The sequence below is a fragment of the Trachypithecus francoisi genome, unplaced genomic scaffold (assembly GCF_009764315.1).
Source record: "Trachypithecus francoisi isolate TF-2019V2 unplaced genomic scaffold, Tfra_2.0 Lachesis_group2, whole genome shotgun sequence".
NCBI lineage: Eukaryota > Metazoa > Chordata > Mammalia > Primates > Cercopithecidae > Trachypithecus > Trachypithecus francoisi.
This window is the reverse complement of record NW_022681465.1, coordinates 23,466,430-23,481,854: the sequence shown is the minus strand read 5'-3', so window position 1 is coordinate 23,481,854 and position 15,425 is coordinate 23,466,430. Positions and strand designations below refer to the sequence as shown.

Here is a 15,425-nt window from a genome sequence, read left to right as displayed (position 1 = left end):
CTCAACTCCAGCAGAGAAACTTAGACATGAATGAACAAGTAATTATAAAGACAATGATTATATCTGAAGGATCAGTTAATGTTCCCTTTGAGACTTATTATAAAAAGCAGTAACTTAAGCAAAGATCTAATTTGAATTTTCAGTAAGATTAAAAGAGACTATGAAAAGGGAACTTTGAGATGAGAAAAGGTTGATTTCAGATGAAAATGTATCCAGTTTTTTAATATACAGTGGAAGTGATCAATAAGCAATTAACAGATTGATATTTGAGGACAACTTCACAAATTACCAGGGTAATGAAAAGGACATAATCAAAGATAAGCCCCATAAGGATCAAATAGCACTAAGTACAGTAAAATGTTTCTTGATTAAAATATGGATCATGTTGCCACAAGGTTAATTACATGAAAGGATGAATCTTGCGGAGGATGGGAGCCAGTTGCACAATATCTGAATATATGTTATCACAGGGTTTCTTGGAATCTAAGGAAAAAAGCAGAGCACCAGAAATGCAAAAAGTAAATTGCCCGTAGCTAAAAAAACATAATGAGTAGTCAGATCATTAAAATTTATGAGGTAATTATTTTTCAAAAGTCAAGATGGCTGAAATAGAGTGTATTTTTTTCCTTTCTAATAAGCGTATTTTCTTCATATTACGCAGACTTAAAATTAAAAAATTACTTTGTAATGTTGAAACCTATAGATTATGCTTCCTGTAAACCCCAGGTCATTTTTCTGCCATTCTTATAACTCTGTCTATGATCTATAAAAGTATATTCTGCTTTTTGTTAGGCCATTGATGCTTTTTTCAACCTGTACGTTCTATGTATATAATATTGTTTTTGGTGCTAAATACACTTTCTTTTCTCTGATATTCAGGATAATTCTTTCTCTACATTGTGACTATCCACTTATTTTCTCGAAGTAATATGGTTTTTTAATTAAAAATATTCAACGTAATGTATGCAATTGAATATAAAGCAACATTAGTGAAAAATGACTATTGAAAGAAATGCCAAACATTAACTGCCCTACCTACACCACCTTTTGGAATCCAGACCCTTAGCCTCATTGATTGGTCACTGAACTAAGTACCCAGTCTTTCTCCCTGACCTTGGCTATTTGTACCAGAGTTATATCTGACCTGGAGGAGACTCATCATCAGCTGGTCAGTGACCAAAGACTTGTATAGCCCTGCTTGGAAAGAAAAAAACAATTAGGCCAATCAATTTGAAATAAGAGTCACAAAGGAAATTTCTGGCCGATTCTTGAGTGCTGGAACGAAAGAGCATGCACAGTTAAGGCTCAAATTACCATGATTGGCATCTTGAAGCTTAAACTAAGAGGAAGCCACCTAGTGGAGAAAGAGGTGAAGGGAACAGATACTGGGAGGACAAAGTGAGAGACAAGAATCAAGCTCAAGACCAGCCTGGGCAACAAAGCAAAACCCTGTCTCTACAAAAAACAAACACATAAATAAATAATAGGGCCTGATGGTGCATACCTGTAGTCCCAGCTACACAGAGACTGAGTCAGAAGGATCGCTTGAGGCCATCAGTTGAAGACCACAGTGAGCTGTAAGCACTCCAGCCTGGGTGACAAAGCAAGACCCTGTCTCTAAGAAAAACAAAAAAAACGGGATCTGGGTGCAGTGGCTCACTCCTGCAATCCCAGCACTTTGGGATTGCTTGAGCCTGGGAGATTAAGACCAACCTAGGGGTACCATAGTGAGACCTCGTCTCTACAAAAAATTAAAAATTAGCTGGGCATAGTGCTCCACGCCTGTAGTCCCCGCTACTCAAGAGGCTGACACTGCACTCCAGCCTTGGTGACAAAATGAGACCCTGTCTCAAAAAAAGAGCCCCTAGCTCCTGGAGTCACTCAGTTCCTGCCATTTTTGAGACCTTGTTCTACTTTTCCCGGTTTGGGAAGCAATTGTGAACCTCTCACCCCTCTTTGTTCCTGAAGTAACAAAACTAACAGAAAACCATATTTAGACATACAGTAAGTTTTAAATTTTCCAAGATAAGACTTTATAAAAACATCAGAGGGGCCGGGCACGGTGGCTCACACCTGTAATCCCAACAGTTTGGGAGGCCGAGGCGGGTGGATCACGAGATCAAGAGATCGAGACCAACCTGGCTACCGTGGCAAAAGCCTGTCTCTACTAAAAATACAAAAATTAGACGGGTGTGGTGGTGCGCGCCTGTAGTCTCACCTACTCAAAAGGCTGAGGCAGAAGAATCACTTGAACCCGGGAGGCAGAGGTTGCAGTGAGCCACGATCTCACCACTGCACTGCAGCCTGGGCGACAGAGTGAGGGGAAAAAAAAAAAAAAAAATCAGTGGCAAGAGAAGAATAGGTTGCCTCCAAAAAAAAAAAAAAAAAAGCATCAAATATCTCTGCAGTACTAAATGTCAAAGAACAAAACACCACAAAACAATGAAACACAATACATGCAGCATTTGGAACGGAATAGAAATATTACCTAAGAATTCTGAAACCAACCATACTAACATTTCGTTTATCAACCTTTGGGATTCTTGTTAGTTAAAAACAAGACCTCTAAATGACAAGATGTTTATTTAAAGAATATGAGGTAGCTCACAGGATCTGTATCACATGGACTAGAAAATCAGTCTTAGAAACTACACAGTGGAAACAATATCCAAACCATACTTTGAGACTGCAGTAAAGACCTAGATGCTACCCCTGACTGCTGGAATCCTCTGACACCATGGCCACAAAATAAGATTCCATGTGGCAATCACTTCACGCTGCTTGCTTCTGAATTGAAGTCTTGCTTGGGTGGGTGTGGTTGGCAGAGGATGTGTTACATGCCTGTAGCACCTGGGAAAGTTCACTTTTTTGTTTCTCCATTGAGGAGACTGGATTCACAAAAATGAATTTCTCAAATCTATGAGAGACACTGCAAAAGTGCTTGGGAGCCAGAAACCATGACATATTTCTACTACAGTATTCCAGCTGCCCCAGTAATTAAGATAAATGGAAAGGTATTAAGGAAACAGTTTGAGCAATGAAATATTTAAACTTGAATAAATGTATAAATAATTGTCGTTAACCTGATAATCTCAACGTGAATGTTTAAATAACTCAAAAGAGAAACAATGAAATGCTTAGTAATTTAAATCATCTTAAATTCAAGATTATTCAACCCAAACTGTGAAATAAGGGTTAGAAGGAAAGGAAGAGGTTTAAACACACAGTTTTGAATTTCATGTAGGCAATGTCAATAGATACTATTTTATTTTTAACTTGGAAAAAATACAAATTCAATTTTTAAATTTAGTGGTAATGTCAATGTTAAAAAAAGTAAAGTACTTTTCCCGGTTTGGGGAACACTTGTGAACTTCTAACCCCTCTTTGTTCCTAAGTTAACTTGAAACTAACAGAAAATCATATTTAAGTAAAATTTTCCCTCCAAATCACTAGCTGAAAGGTAACAGCTAAATTAGCCACAGTGAAGCATAAAATGATGGAATAAGAGTAAATAAATGTATTAAACACATAAAATAGCCACTATCAGATTGGATAAAATAAAATCTCCCAACTATATGCCACTAACAAAACAGTCTAAATGATTCAGAATGGATACAATAAAAAGTACAACCACTTTGCACAGGCAAATGCAAAGAAAACAGTAAAGGCAAATTTATGTCAGTATAGTTCTGGATAAAAGGCATCAAACATGAAACATGATGACAACATTTGGTACTATAAATAATTTTTCCTCGTTTTGTACAGACTAATTCATCTGTAAAACACTGGCAGCTTCACTGTTACCGTGGTTTTTGTTAATTTATCTTTGCATTTGTAATTTTTTGTTGTTGTTGTTTTGAGACTGTCTCATTCTGTTGCCCAGGCTGAAGTGCAGTGGTAGGATCTCAGCTCTCTGCAGCCTGCATCTCCCAGGTTCAAGTGATTCTCCTGCCTCAGCCTCCTGAGTAGCTAGGATTACAGGCATCCACCACCATGCCCAGCTAATTTTTTTTTTTTTTTTTTTTTGAGGCGGAGTCTTGCTCTGTCGCCCGGACTGGAGCGCAGTGGCTGGATCTCAGCTCACTGCAAGCTCCGCCTCCCGGGTTTACGCCATTCTCCTGCCTCAGCCTCCCGAGTAGCTGGGACTACAGGCGCCCGCCACCTCGCCCGGCTAGTTTTTGTATTTTTTTTTAGTAGAGACGGGGTTTCACCGTGTTAGCCAAGATGGTCTCGATCTCCTGACCTCGTGATCCGCCCGTCTTGGCCTCCCAAGTGCTGGGATTACAGGCTTGAGCCACCGCGCCCGGCCAATTTTTGTATTTTTAGTAGAGATGGGGTTTCACCATGTTGGTCAGGCTCATCTTGAACCCCTGACCTTAGGTGATCCACCCACCTTGGCCTCCCAAAGTGCTGGCATTACAGGCGTGAGCCACTGTGCCTGGCCTGTAATTTTGTTTCATACATTTGGTACCAAAGAGCAGTTATTTAAAACTACAACTTCTGAACTGGGCATGGTGGCTCTTGCCTGTAATCCTAGCATTTAGGGAGGCCAAGGCAAGAGGATCATTTGAGCCCAGGAGTTTGAGACCAGCCTGGGCAACATAGTGAGACCCCTGTCTCTATTTTAAAAATAACAGCCAGGCGCGATGGCTCACAGCTGTAATCCCAGCACTTTGGAAGGCCGAGAGGGGCAGATCACCTGAGTTCGGGAGTTTGAGGCCAGCCTGACCAACATGGAGAAACCCTGTCTCTACTAAAAATACAAAATTAGCTGGGTGTGGTGGCCCATGCCTGTAATCCCAGCTAGTCGGGAGGCTGAGGCAGGAGAATCACTTGAACCTAGGAGTTGGAGGTTGCGGTGAGCTGAGATCATGTCGTTGCACTCCAGCCTGGGCAACAAGAGTGAAACTCTGTCTCAAATAAAATAAAATAAAATAAAATAAAATAAAAATAATAAAACCACAATTTCCTTTTAAAAAGGTGGATTCTGGGAAAGGAAGGTTCTCTTTTTTTTTTTTTTTTTTGAGACGGAGTCTTGCTCTTTCGCCCGGGCTGGAGTGCAGTGGCCGGATCTCGGCTCACTGCAAGCTCCGCCTCCCGGGTTTTACGCCATTCTCCTGCCTCAGCCTCCGGAGTAGCTGGGACTACAGGCGCCCGCCACCTCGCCCGGCTAGTTTTTTGTATTTTTAGTAGAGACGGGGTTTCACCGTGTTAGCCAGGATGGTCTCGAGCTCCTGACCTCGTGATCCGCCCGTCTCGGCCTCCCAAAGTGCTGGGATTACAGGCTTGAGCCACCGCGCCCGGCCAAAAGGAAGGTTCTCAAAGGATCCTTGTCTTTAGCTGAGGAACTTTATGAGTTTGAAATCTGTAAAGCCAAGCCTGGAGTGAGTTGGGAGGAGAGTTAGAGAAAATTTAATAGGTTTGCTTAAGAGAAGCGAGAATCTGGAATTCGTGGGGTAGTCCAGGAATGAGAGGCTGAGGAGGAGAAGTGGGAAACAACAAAGGGAAAGAGGAGAAAGCAAAATATGGAGAGGTGAAGGTCCTAGGTGAAGTAATATGGCCGTGATGCAGTGGCTAAAATGACTCAAGAAAGAGATGTACACTATTTCAGTTGGAACCCTAGGTTCTTTGCAAAATCTCTATTCCAGTGTTAAGGTATTCATTTATTTATAATTTTCAGGGTCTTTACGATCGTAATTAGCTTCAGCATCATAGTAATTATAATTATTTAAATCTAAGTATAAATTAGGTTTCAGTATTCAGCACTGTTCTATATTACATGACTTTTATTTTCTTCAATTCTGCATGTTATTTGGCTTAGCTGGAGTATTTCCTCAAATGATTATTATCTTTTCAGAAAAGCTAAATTAGGGTACATTCTAAATCCATACTTGTTTTCAAATTGTTTTATTTTGACCTCGCACAAAGGATAATCTGGGTCACAATTCTGGTCACAATTCTTTTTCCTCAGAACTTTTAGCTTTTAGCATTTACTACTGCTAAGAAGTTCCAGTATCATTCTGGGTTTCTTCCAATATAGATAACTTTCATTTCCTACTTGAATGTTTATAGGGTTTTATTTTAAGCCTTTTAATAAAGAAATTTTACTAGCATAAGTCCAGCTGTTTGTCTTTTTTCCCATAACTCTTTTAATCCTGAATCTTTTCAATCTTGAGCCTTCAAGCAAATGTTCACGTGTTCTTTTACTGTTACTTCCCCTCCATCACTTATTTTCTCTCACTTTGCTGCATCAGAAATCAAGCCATAACATAAGGAATTTGGACTGGGTGTGGTGGCTCACGCCTGTAATCCCAGCACTTTGGGAGGCCAAGGCAGGTGGAACACGAGGTCAGGAGATCAAGACCATCATGGTCAACATGGTGAAACCCTGTCTCTACTAAAAATACAAAAATTAGCTGGGTGTGGTGGCACATGCCTGTAGTCCTAGCTACTTGGGAGGCTGAGGCAGGAGAATCGCTTGAACCCAGGAGACAGAGGCTGCAATGAGCTGAGATCATGCCACTGCCCTCCAGCCTGGATGACAGAGTGAGACTCTGTCTCAAAAAAAAAGTTTGTAGTGGATACTGGGTCCAAATCAACTGTATCTACCAAAATGGCCCTTGTCATCAGAAACTGGGTAGTGCCTAAGTGGGCACTCTACTATCACGAGTTCTTGATGTCCAGAAATTGCACTGCATTCCCCTAGACGTGGAAAGAACACCTGTCCTCCACTTTGGTATTAACATTTTCCCATGAGATTACCAAACCAGTACTGTTTGTGTTCAGATGCCTTAAGGTATTTTTAATGAAACAGTTTCATTAAAACAGATTTTACTGATAGCCTATCCTCCTAACTCAAAATATAGATATGAATCCTCCAGGGTCGGGATATGGAACATATACAAATCTTAGTGTGAGCCATCCCCCGCAATCCGAGCCCCCAGCAGCGGCCACGCCACGCCCCCCGGCGGCTGGAGGCCCCGGATCGCTTGTATTGGGAGTCATATCATACTCGTCCCTCTGAATATTAATTACAGTATCCCAGGAGTGTGTCTACTCCCAGCGATATTGCCTGTCACATCCTCCACTCTCGCGCGGAAATTTGAAGCAATATCACTGGGTGCGTGTACACCTTTTGTGATATTTAAAGTACTATCCTCTCCCCGGTGGATATCAGGAACAAGTCTATTAATTATTAATATTAATAAATATAATAAATATTGATAATAATAATCGATATTAATGATCACAATAAACTTCGTAAAAATTGAAAGTGGTTTAAAATGTTAACGACTTGGAATGGTAATATTAATATCACCATTAATAATCAAATAATGATATCCGCAATTAATGTTACTTAAATCAATACAAAGTGATGCTGGTAAGAAAATGATTAGTATTAGGGACTAATAATATTGTTAAATGACATTAATATTAATAATTAATATTAAGCGTGCATAATCAGGTACTTAAAACAATTCTCCAAAATTAACAATGGTATCCTATTATTAGTACCATTGATAATTATTAAAATCGATCATTGATGTGTAATAACCATATTATTACTCCTAATACCACAGGCAGTGTACACCTACCTGTGATGTTCCTCATATCCTGGGACGGAGAGCATGAATTTAGTTTTAATACCCCAGTAGGTGTACACTGACCCCGTGACACTGATCCTAATATCCAGGGAGGTAGTGTATGACACGACTCCCAACATAGCAATTAATGGACACCCACCCGGTAATATTGCTCCTAATATTCCTGGAAGAAGCCTATGCTATTGCTCCCAATATCGCAGGGAGGGTACAGCTCTTCTGTGATATTGTTCCCAGTATCAGGAGGGAAAGAGGATGATAATAATTCGCAGGTTGTGTTCACCCGCCCCGTGATAGTGTTATCAATATCCTAGAAGGGAGAAGGTGATGTAACACTCCGTACAGCAGGAGGCGAACACCCAGCCTGGGATATTGTTCTTAATATCCATGGAGGGCAGAGGCTAATATTACTCCCAATATGGCAGAGGTTGTACATCCACACTGTGACGTTCTTCTTAATATTACAAGGCCAGGAGATTGATATTACTCCCAGTATCGCAGACACTGTACAACCCCGGGACACACGCTTCCTGATATCCGGAAGACGAGACCATGGTATTACTCCTCAAATGGCAGCAGGTGAACACCAACTCGATGATATCTGTGGGGCACTCCCTGTGATGTGGGGACGAATAGTCAATACCTCTCCCCACGGCTACTGGGAGCCCTATCTCCAGGGGATGGGGCTCGCCGCCCATCCGGCCTCCAGCAGCCGCCACGCCACGCCCCCAGCAGCCGCCACGCCCCGCCCTCCACGGTGGACTCACAGCCTGTTTCTGATATTGTGAGTAATATCATCTCCCCCTTTGGTAATTATGAACTCTTTCACAGATGGGTATACGCCCCCAGTGTGTACACCCTCAGAGGGTGTACACCCGTGTGTATTGGGAGTCATCTCATCCTCTTCCTCCCTGAACATGAAGAACAGTTTCCCAGGAGTGTTTCTACTCCCTGATATATTGGGTGTCATATCCTTCTCTCCCACACGGAAATCGAAACAATATCACTGGGAGTGTGCACACCTTTGTGATCTTTAAAGTAGTATCATTCTCTCCGTGGTGGATATCAGGAACAAGCCCATTAAATAATTATATTAATAAATGTAATAAAAATTAATAGTAATTATCAATATTAATGATCACAAGAATGATAGTAAAAATTCATACTGGTTTAAAATGTTAACAATTTGTACTAATAATTGAGTAATATCACTATTAATAATAAAATAATGATATCAGCAAATAATCTTACTGAAATCAATACAATGTGATGCTGACAATAAAATAACAGTATTAGGGACTAATAATATTATTAAATGACATTAATATTAATGATTAATTTTAAGCATGCATAATCATGTATTTAAAATCATTTTCCATAATTAATAATGGGATCCTTTGATTATTAGTAAAACTGATAATTCTTAAAATCGATCATTGATGTTTAATGGTCATATTATTACTCCTAATACCACAGGGAGTGTACACCTGCCGGTGATGTAGTTCCTAATATCCAGGGACGGAGAGCATGATTTTAGTTTTAGTATCGCAGTAGGTGTACACTCACCCCGTGACGCTGATCCTAATATCCAGCGGGGTAGAGGATGACAGACTCCCAACATAGCAATGAATGGACAGCCACCTGGTAATATTGCACCTAATATTCCCAGAAGAAGCCTACGCTGTTACTCCCAATATCGCCGGGAGGGTACAGCTCTTCTGTGATAATTGTTCCGAGTATCTGGAGGAGGACAGGATGATAATAATTCGCAGGCTGTGTTCACCCGCCCTGTGATATTGTTATTAATATCCTGGAAGGGAGAGGGTGATATTACATTCCATACAGCAGGAGGCGTACACTCAGCCTGGGACCTTGTTCCTAATATCCATGGAGGGGAGAGGGTGATATTACTCTCACTATGGAAGAGGTTGTACATCCACCCTGTGACACACACTCGTCTTAATATTCCAAGGCCGAGAGTTGGATATTACTCCCAGGATGGCAGACAATGTACAACAACGTGTGATACTCTTCCTGATATCCGGAAGGGGAGAAGATTGTATTAATCCCCATATGGCAGAAGGTGAAAACAAACTGTGATATCTGTGAGACACTCCCCACGATGAGGGAACTAATAGCCCATCTCTCTCCCGACCGGCTACTGGGAGCCCCATCGCCTGGGAGGGAGCCACCCCCAGCCATACGGCCCCCAGCAGCCGCCCCGCCAGGCCCCCCGGCGGCTGGGGAATCATCGACGGGGGGTGAATCACCCCCCGCGATCCGGACCCCAGCAGCTGCCACGCCCCACCCCCCGGCAACTGGGGGCCCCATCGCCGGGGGATGAGACACGGCCCCCCGATCCGGACCCCAGCAGCCGCCACGACCCACCCTCCGGGGGCTGGGGGCCCATCGCTGGAGGTGAGACATGTCCCCTGATCCGGACCCCAGCAGCTGCCCCGCCCCGCCCCCCGCGATCCAGCTGAGAGGGGGAGAGGATGCTATTGCTCCCAATAACGCAGGGGCTGTGATTGTACACCCCTCCTGTGATATCGTTCTTAATATCCTAGGGAAGAGAGGATGATACGACACCCAGTATCACAGGGGGTGTACACCCACCCAGTGGTATTGTTCTTAATGTGCTCCACTTCCAACCACCAGGGATATCGTTCCTAATATCCAGGGGAAGAGAGGAAATCATTATGCCCAATATTGCAAGGGAATGTACACACCCTCTGTGATGTTGTTCCTGGCATCCACAGGTAGAGACGATGATATTACTGGCCATATTGCAGGGGGTGTACACCCTTCTGTGGTATTGTTTTTGACATTCAATGGGGGAGAGGATAACATTAATCCCAATATTGCAGGGGAGCGTACACACCCTCTGTGATGTTGTTCCTAGTATCCAAAGGTAGACACGATATTACTGGCCATATCGCAGGGGGTGTACACCCTTCTGTGATATTCTTTTTGACATTCAGTGGGGGAGAGGATAACATTAATCCCAATGTCGCAGAACGTGTGCAGACCCCTGTGATGTAATTCCTACTGTACAGGGAAAAGAGAAGAATATTGCTTTCAATATCACAGGGAGTGTAACCACCGTGTCCCCCGCATATTGTTCCTAATATGCAGCGGGGTAGAGGCTGACAGTACTCCCAATATTCCAGAAGGTGCACACACCTGTGATATAGTTCCAAATATCCAGTGGGAAAGAGGCTGATTTTACTTTTGATATCGCAGTGGGTGGACACCGCCCCCAACCCTGTGATATTGTTCCTAATATCCAGGCGGTAAGAAGATGACATGGCTGACAATATCAAAGGGGGTGGACACCTCTTCAGTGATATGCTTCCTCTTATCCAGGGAGTGAGTGGATGACATTACTCACAATAATGTAGGTACTGTACAGCCACTCTGGGATTTTGTCCTTAATAACCACAGGGGAGAGGTGATATTACTACCAGTATTGCAAGGGGTGTACACCCCTCCTGTGACATTGTTTCTGATATCCAGGAAAGGAGAAGATGGTCTTAGTACCAATATTGAAGGGATGGACAGCCCCCATGGGATATTGTTCTAAAGATACAGGTTGAAAGAGGATGAGATTCCATCCAATATAACAAGGAGTGTACACCCCGCCTGTGATATTAATCATAAAACCTAGAAGAAGAGAGAATGACATTGCTTCCAAAACTACACAGGGTGTACACCCACCCTGTGATATTGCTCCTGTCATCTAAAGGAAGAGATGATGATACTACTCCCACTACCGGAGAAGGTACACACCCCGCTGTGAAATTGTTCCTCATAACTTGTTGGGGAGAGCATGATATTACTTCCAATATGACAGTGGCTTGACACCCAGTCTGTGATATTGCTCCTAATTTCCAGTAGGTAAAGTATGATGTACCTGCATCATAGAGAGTAATAGGTGTACAGCCACCCTGTGATATGTCTCCAAATATTCAGGGAAACACAGGACATTACCCCAAATCTCCCAAAAAGTGTACACCTATTGTGTGATGTGGTTCCTAATATCTGGAGGTGCAGAGGATGGTATCGTTCTCCTATCGCAGGCTGTGTACACACAACCTGTGAAATTCCTGTGAAATATCCTGAACAAAAGAGATTGCTAATAATGGACACACATTGCAGGGGGGAGTAATTGGCTCTTACGATCCACATCGCAGGGGGTTGAGGCACACCCCGCGATATGCGGTGTAATAGCAACCCCCTCTGCCCCCCTGGCTATTATGACCCACATCGCACGGCAGTTCAGGACAACAGCCCTGCCCCAACCTTGACCCAGACAGTGGGTGTCATGGGACCATCTCAGGGTGGGTGGCAGCTCAGCTCTAAGGTATCCCTGTTGCCAAAGACCAACTGTTCCTGCTAGTTTGAATCTGGCCACAGGGTCTCTGTTGGTGAGTCAGATGACCATGAGGCAGACACCCTGAAATCTAGCATGACAGAGCTCAACGCCCCCATGAGAGGCACCATAGCATGCAGTCTTTGCAGACCTTAATATTTGTCCTTAATAACCACGGGGGAGAGGTGATATTGCCATCAACATTGCAAGGGGTGTACACCCCTCCTGTGACATTGTTTCTGATATCCAGGAAAGGAGAAGATGGTCTTAGTACCAATATTGAAGGGATGGACAGCCCCCATGGGATATTGTTCTAAAGATACAGGTTGAAAGAGGATGAGATTCCATCCAATATAACAAGGAGTGTACACCCCGCCTGTGATATTAATCATAAAACCTAGAAGAAGAGAGAATGACATTGCTTCCAAAACTACACAGGGTGTACACCCACCCTGTGATATTGCTCCTGTCATCTAAAGGAAGAGATGATGATACTACTCCCACTACCGGAGAAGGTACACACCCCGCTGTGAAATTGTTCCTCATAACTTGTTGGGGAGAGCATGATATTACTTCCAATATGACAGTGGCTTGACACCCAGTCTGTGATATTGCTCCTAATTTCCAGTAGGTAAAGTATGATGTACCTGCATCATAGAGAGTAATAGGTGTACAGCCACCCTGTGATATGTCTCCAAATATTCAGGGAAACACAGGACATTACCCCAAATCTCCCAAAAAGTGTACACCTATTGTGTGATGTGGTTCCTAATATCTGGAGGTGCAGAGGATGGTATTCGTTCTCCTATCGCAGGCTGTGTACACACAACCTGTGAAATTCCTGTGAAATATCCTGAACAAAAGAGATTGCTAATAATGGACACACATTGCAGGGGGGAGTAATTGGCTCTTACGATCCACATCGCAGGGGGTTGAGGCACACCCCGCGATATGCGGTGTAATAGCAACCCCCTCTGCCCCCCTGGCTATTATGACCCACATCGCACGGCAGTTCAGGACAACAGCCCTGCCCCAACCTTGACCCAGACAGTGGGTGTCATGGGACCATCTCAGGGTGGGTGGCAGCTCAGCTCTAAGGTATCCCTGTTGCCAAAGACCAACTGTTCCTGCTAGTTTGAATCTGGCCACAGGGTCTCTGTTGGTGAGTCAGATGACCATGAGGCAGACACCCTGAAATCTAGCATGACAGAGCTCAACGCCCCCATGAGAGGCACCATAGCACGCAGTCTTTGCAGACCTTAATATTTGTCCTTAATAACCACGGGGGAGAGGTGATATTGCCATCAACATTGCAAGGGGTGTACACCCCTCCTGTGATATTGTTTCTTATATCCAGGAAACGAGAAGATGGTCTTAGTGCCAATATTGAAGGGATGGACAGCCCCCATGGGATATTGTTCTAAAGATACAAGTTGAAAGAGGATGAGATTCCATCCGATATAACAAGGAGTGTACATCCTGCCTGTGATATGAATCGTAAAACCTAGAAGAGAGAATGGCTCAGGGCCACAGCAGGCCCTGAGTGAGGAGCAATCTGATCAAGATCCTGGGGTCCTGCCACACAGCCCTTAAACCAGGGACTGGAAACTATTTCCCTAAAGAGCCAGGAATCAATATTTTCAGCTTTGCCAACTAATCTTTGCCTCAAGGATGCAACTCTGCCATGGCTGCACGACAGCAGCCTTCTGCAGGTGGCCTGTGAAGAGATGGGCATGACTGCACCCCCAAAAAACTTTACTTATGGACATGGAAACTTCTCAGTGTCAAGAAGTGTTAGTTTTTTATTTGTTTAACCATTTGGAAATGTACAATCCATTCTTGATTCACAGGCTACAAGAGCAGGCAGGGACAGGCTGCCCCTTGCCGACCTCTGGAATGAGCTTAGAGAAGGAAATGACAGGCTGGGCCAGCGCAGCCTCCTCACCGATAATTCGCTGCAGGAGGGTCCTTCTTAGCAACCACTTCTCATCCTTCATCTTGGCTTCAAGTGCAGTTCAGGTGGAGAAAGAGAGAACAGAACTGGCCTCAGCAACAAGAAGGAAGGAGACGCAGGGTCAAGCAGCCGTGTGGATCGATCACACTCAACAGTCACACCAAGCAGAGCACAGGCAAGACCAGCCCGGGGGGCTGAAGTGGAGGCTCTCTGGGGTGGGGGACCTCTGGGTGGGCAAGATTCACTACCTAAAACTCACATAGAAGCTCTACACAGCAGTAGTTACAGAAAATACACACTAAGAAAAGGCCAAAATAAACATAGGACAGCCGCCTTTGACCGCACCTTGTCCCTCAGGAACCCACCTTCAAGCCATGGCAGATGAAGACTCACTTCCTGGTACCCTTCCCGGTGAATTATGTGGGCGAATGCATCCAAACTGTCCCCTACACGGACCCAGATCATGCCAGGTAGGAGGGTGGAGGTCGGGACCTCTCAGGCCTGAGCCTTACGGATGCAGCTTGTCAAGCCTGTTCGAGTTCACAGAGCATGTTTTAGCACAGGAAAAGTCTGTACTGACTCCAAGTGTTGGACCTGGGGCTGCATGAGTCTACGAGCGGCCCTCTTTAAACAGCAGAGTCTTTATGAACAAAGGCCCTAACCACAGACTCCTTTCAAAATGCCCCATGTACTCATCTCATCTCTAGGTGAAAATTGAATGAATTTAGGCTGAGACCGCTGATAAACATGGTAGATTAAGCCTTCGTGAGGACAGATGCATGGAACGATAGCAAAGGCAGCTCAAGACACGAAGCCACAAGGGAGAGTGGGAGGTGACCCAGGCAGCCATGGGGGCTACAGGAGAACCTCATGAGCCAGACTGTGGGTGGGTGGGTGGGGGGTGCCTGACCCGGAGCCACAGAGGGACAGGGCAGTGGGGAGAAACTAGGTGGTCCTGCAGAGCCCTGCAGATGGCAGGGCTGGGGGCCACCTCACAGTCCCTCTGAGGAGTTTGCCTCCGCTGTCTCCTCACACAAGTCAGAAGCTCAGGGAAGGCCGGGCGCGGTGGCTCAAGCCTGTAATCCCAGCACTTTGGGAGGCCGAGACGGGCGGATCACGAGGTCAGGAGATCGAGACCATCCTGGCTAACACGGTGAAACCCCGTCTCTACTAAAAATACAAAAAACTAGCCGGGCGAGGTGGCGGGCGCCTGTAGTCCCAGCTACTCGGGAGGCTGAGGCAGGAGAATGGCGTAAACCCGGGAGGCGGAGCTTGCAGTGAGCTGAGATCCGGCCACTGCACTCCAGCCCGGGCGACAGAGCAAGACTCCGCCTCAAAAAAAAAAAAAAAAAAAAAAAAAGAAGCTCAGGGAAGGAGGCCCTGGGTTGAGCGGCCGAAGCCACAGCTGAGAGTGAGGGTCAGGCCTGTTCCCAAAGTGGTGTGGGTCAAGGGAGTTTGCAGCCTACGGACCGGCCCTCCAGCCCCTTCTTCCGAAGTG

The 15,425-nt window shown here is 44.6% G+C and overlaps 1 protein-coding gene across 1 annotated transcript in view; it reads left to right on the top strand.

The window, feature by feature from the left end:
• Positions 1 to 15,425, top strand: part of LOC117064820 (presequence protease, mitochondrial-like) — a 31,321-nt gene that overhangs the window by 10,914 nt on the left and 4,982 nt on the right. The window contains exon 2 of the mRNA XM_033178935.1: positions 14,285 to 14,397. Coding sequence (XP_033034826.1) covers positions 14,309 to 14,397 — 89 coding nt within the window. The 5' untranslated portion in view covers positions 14,285 to 14,308. The remainder of the gene's footprint in view (positions 1 to 14,284; positions 14,398 to 15,425) is intronic.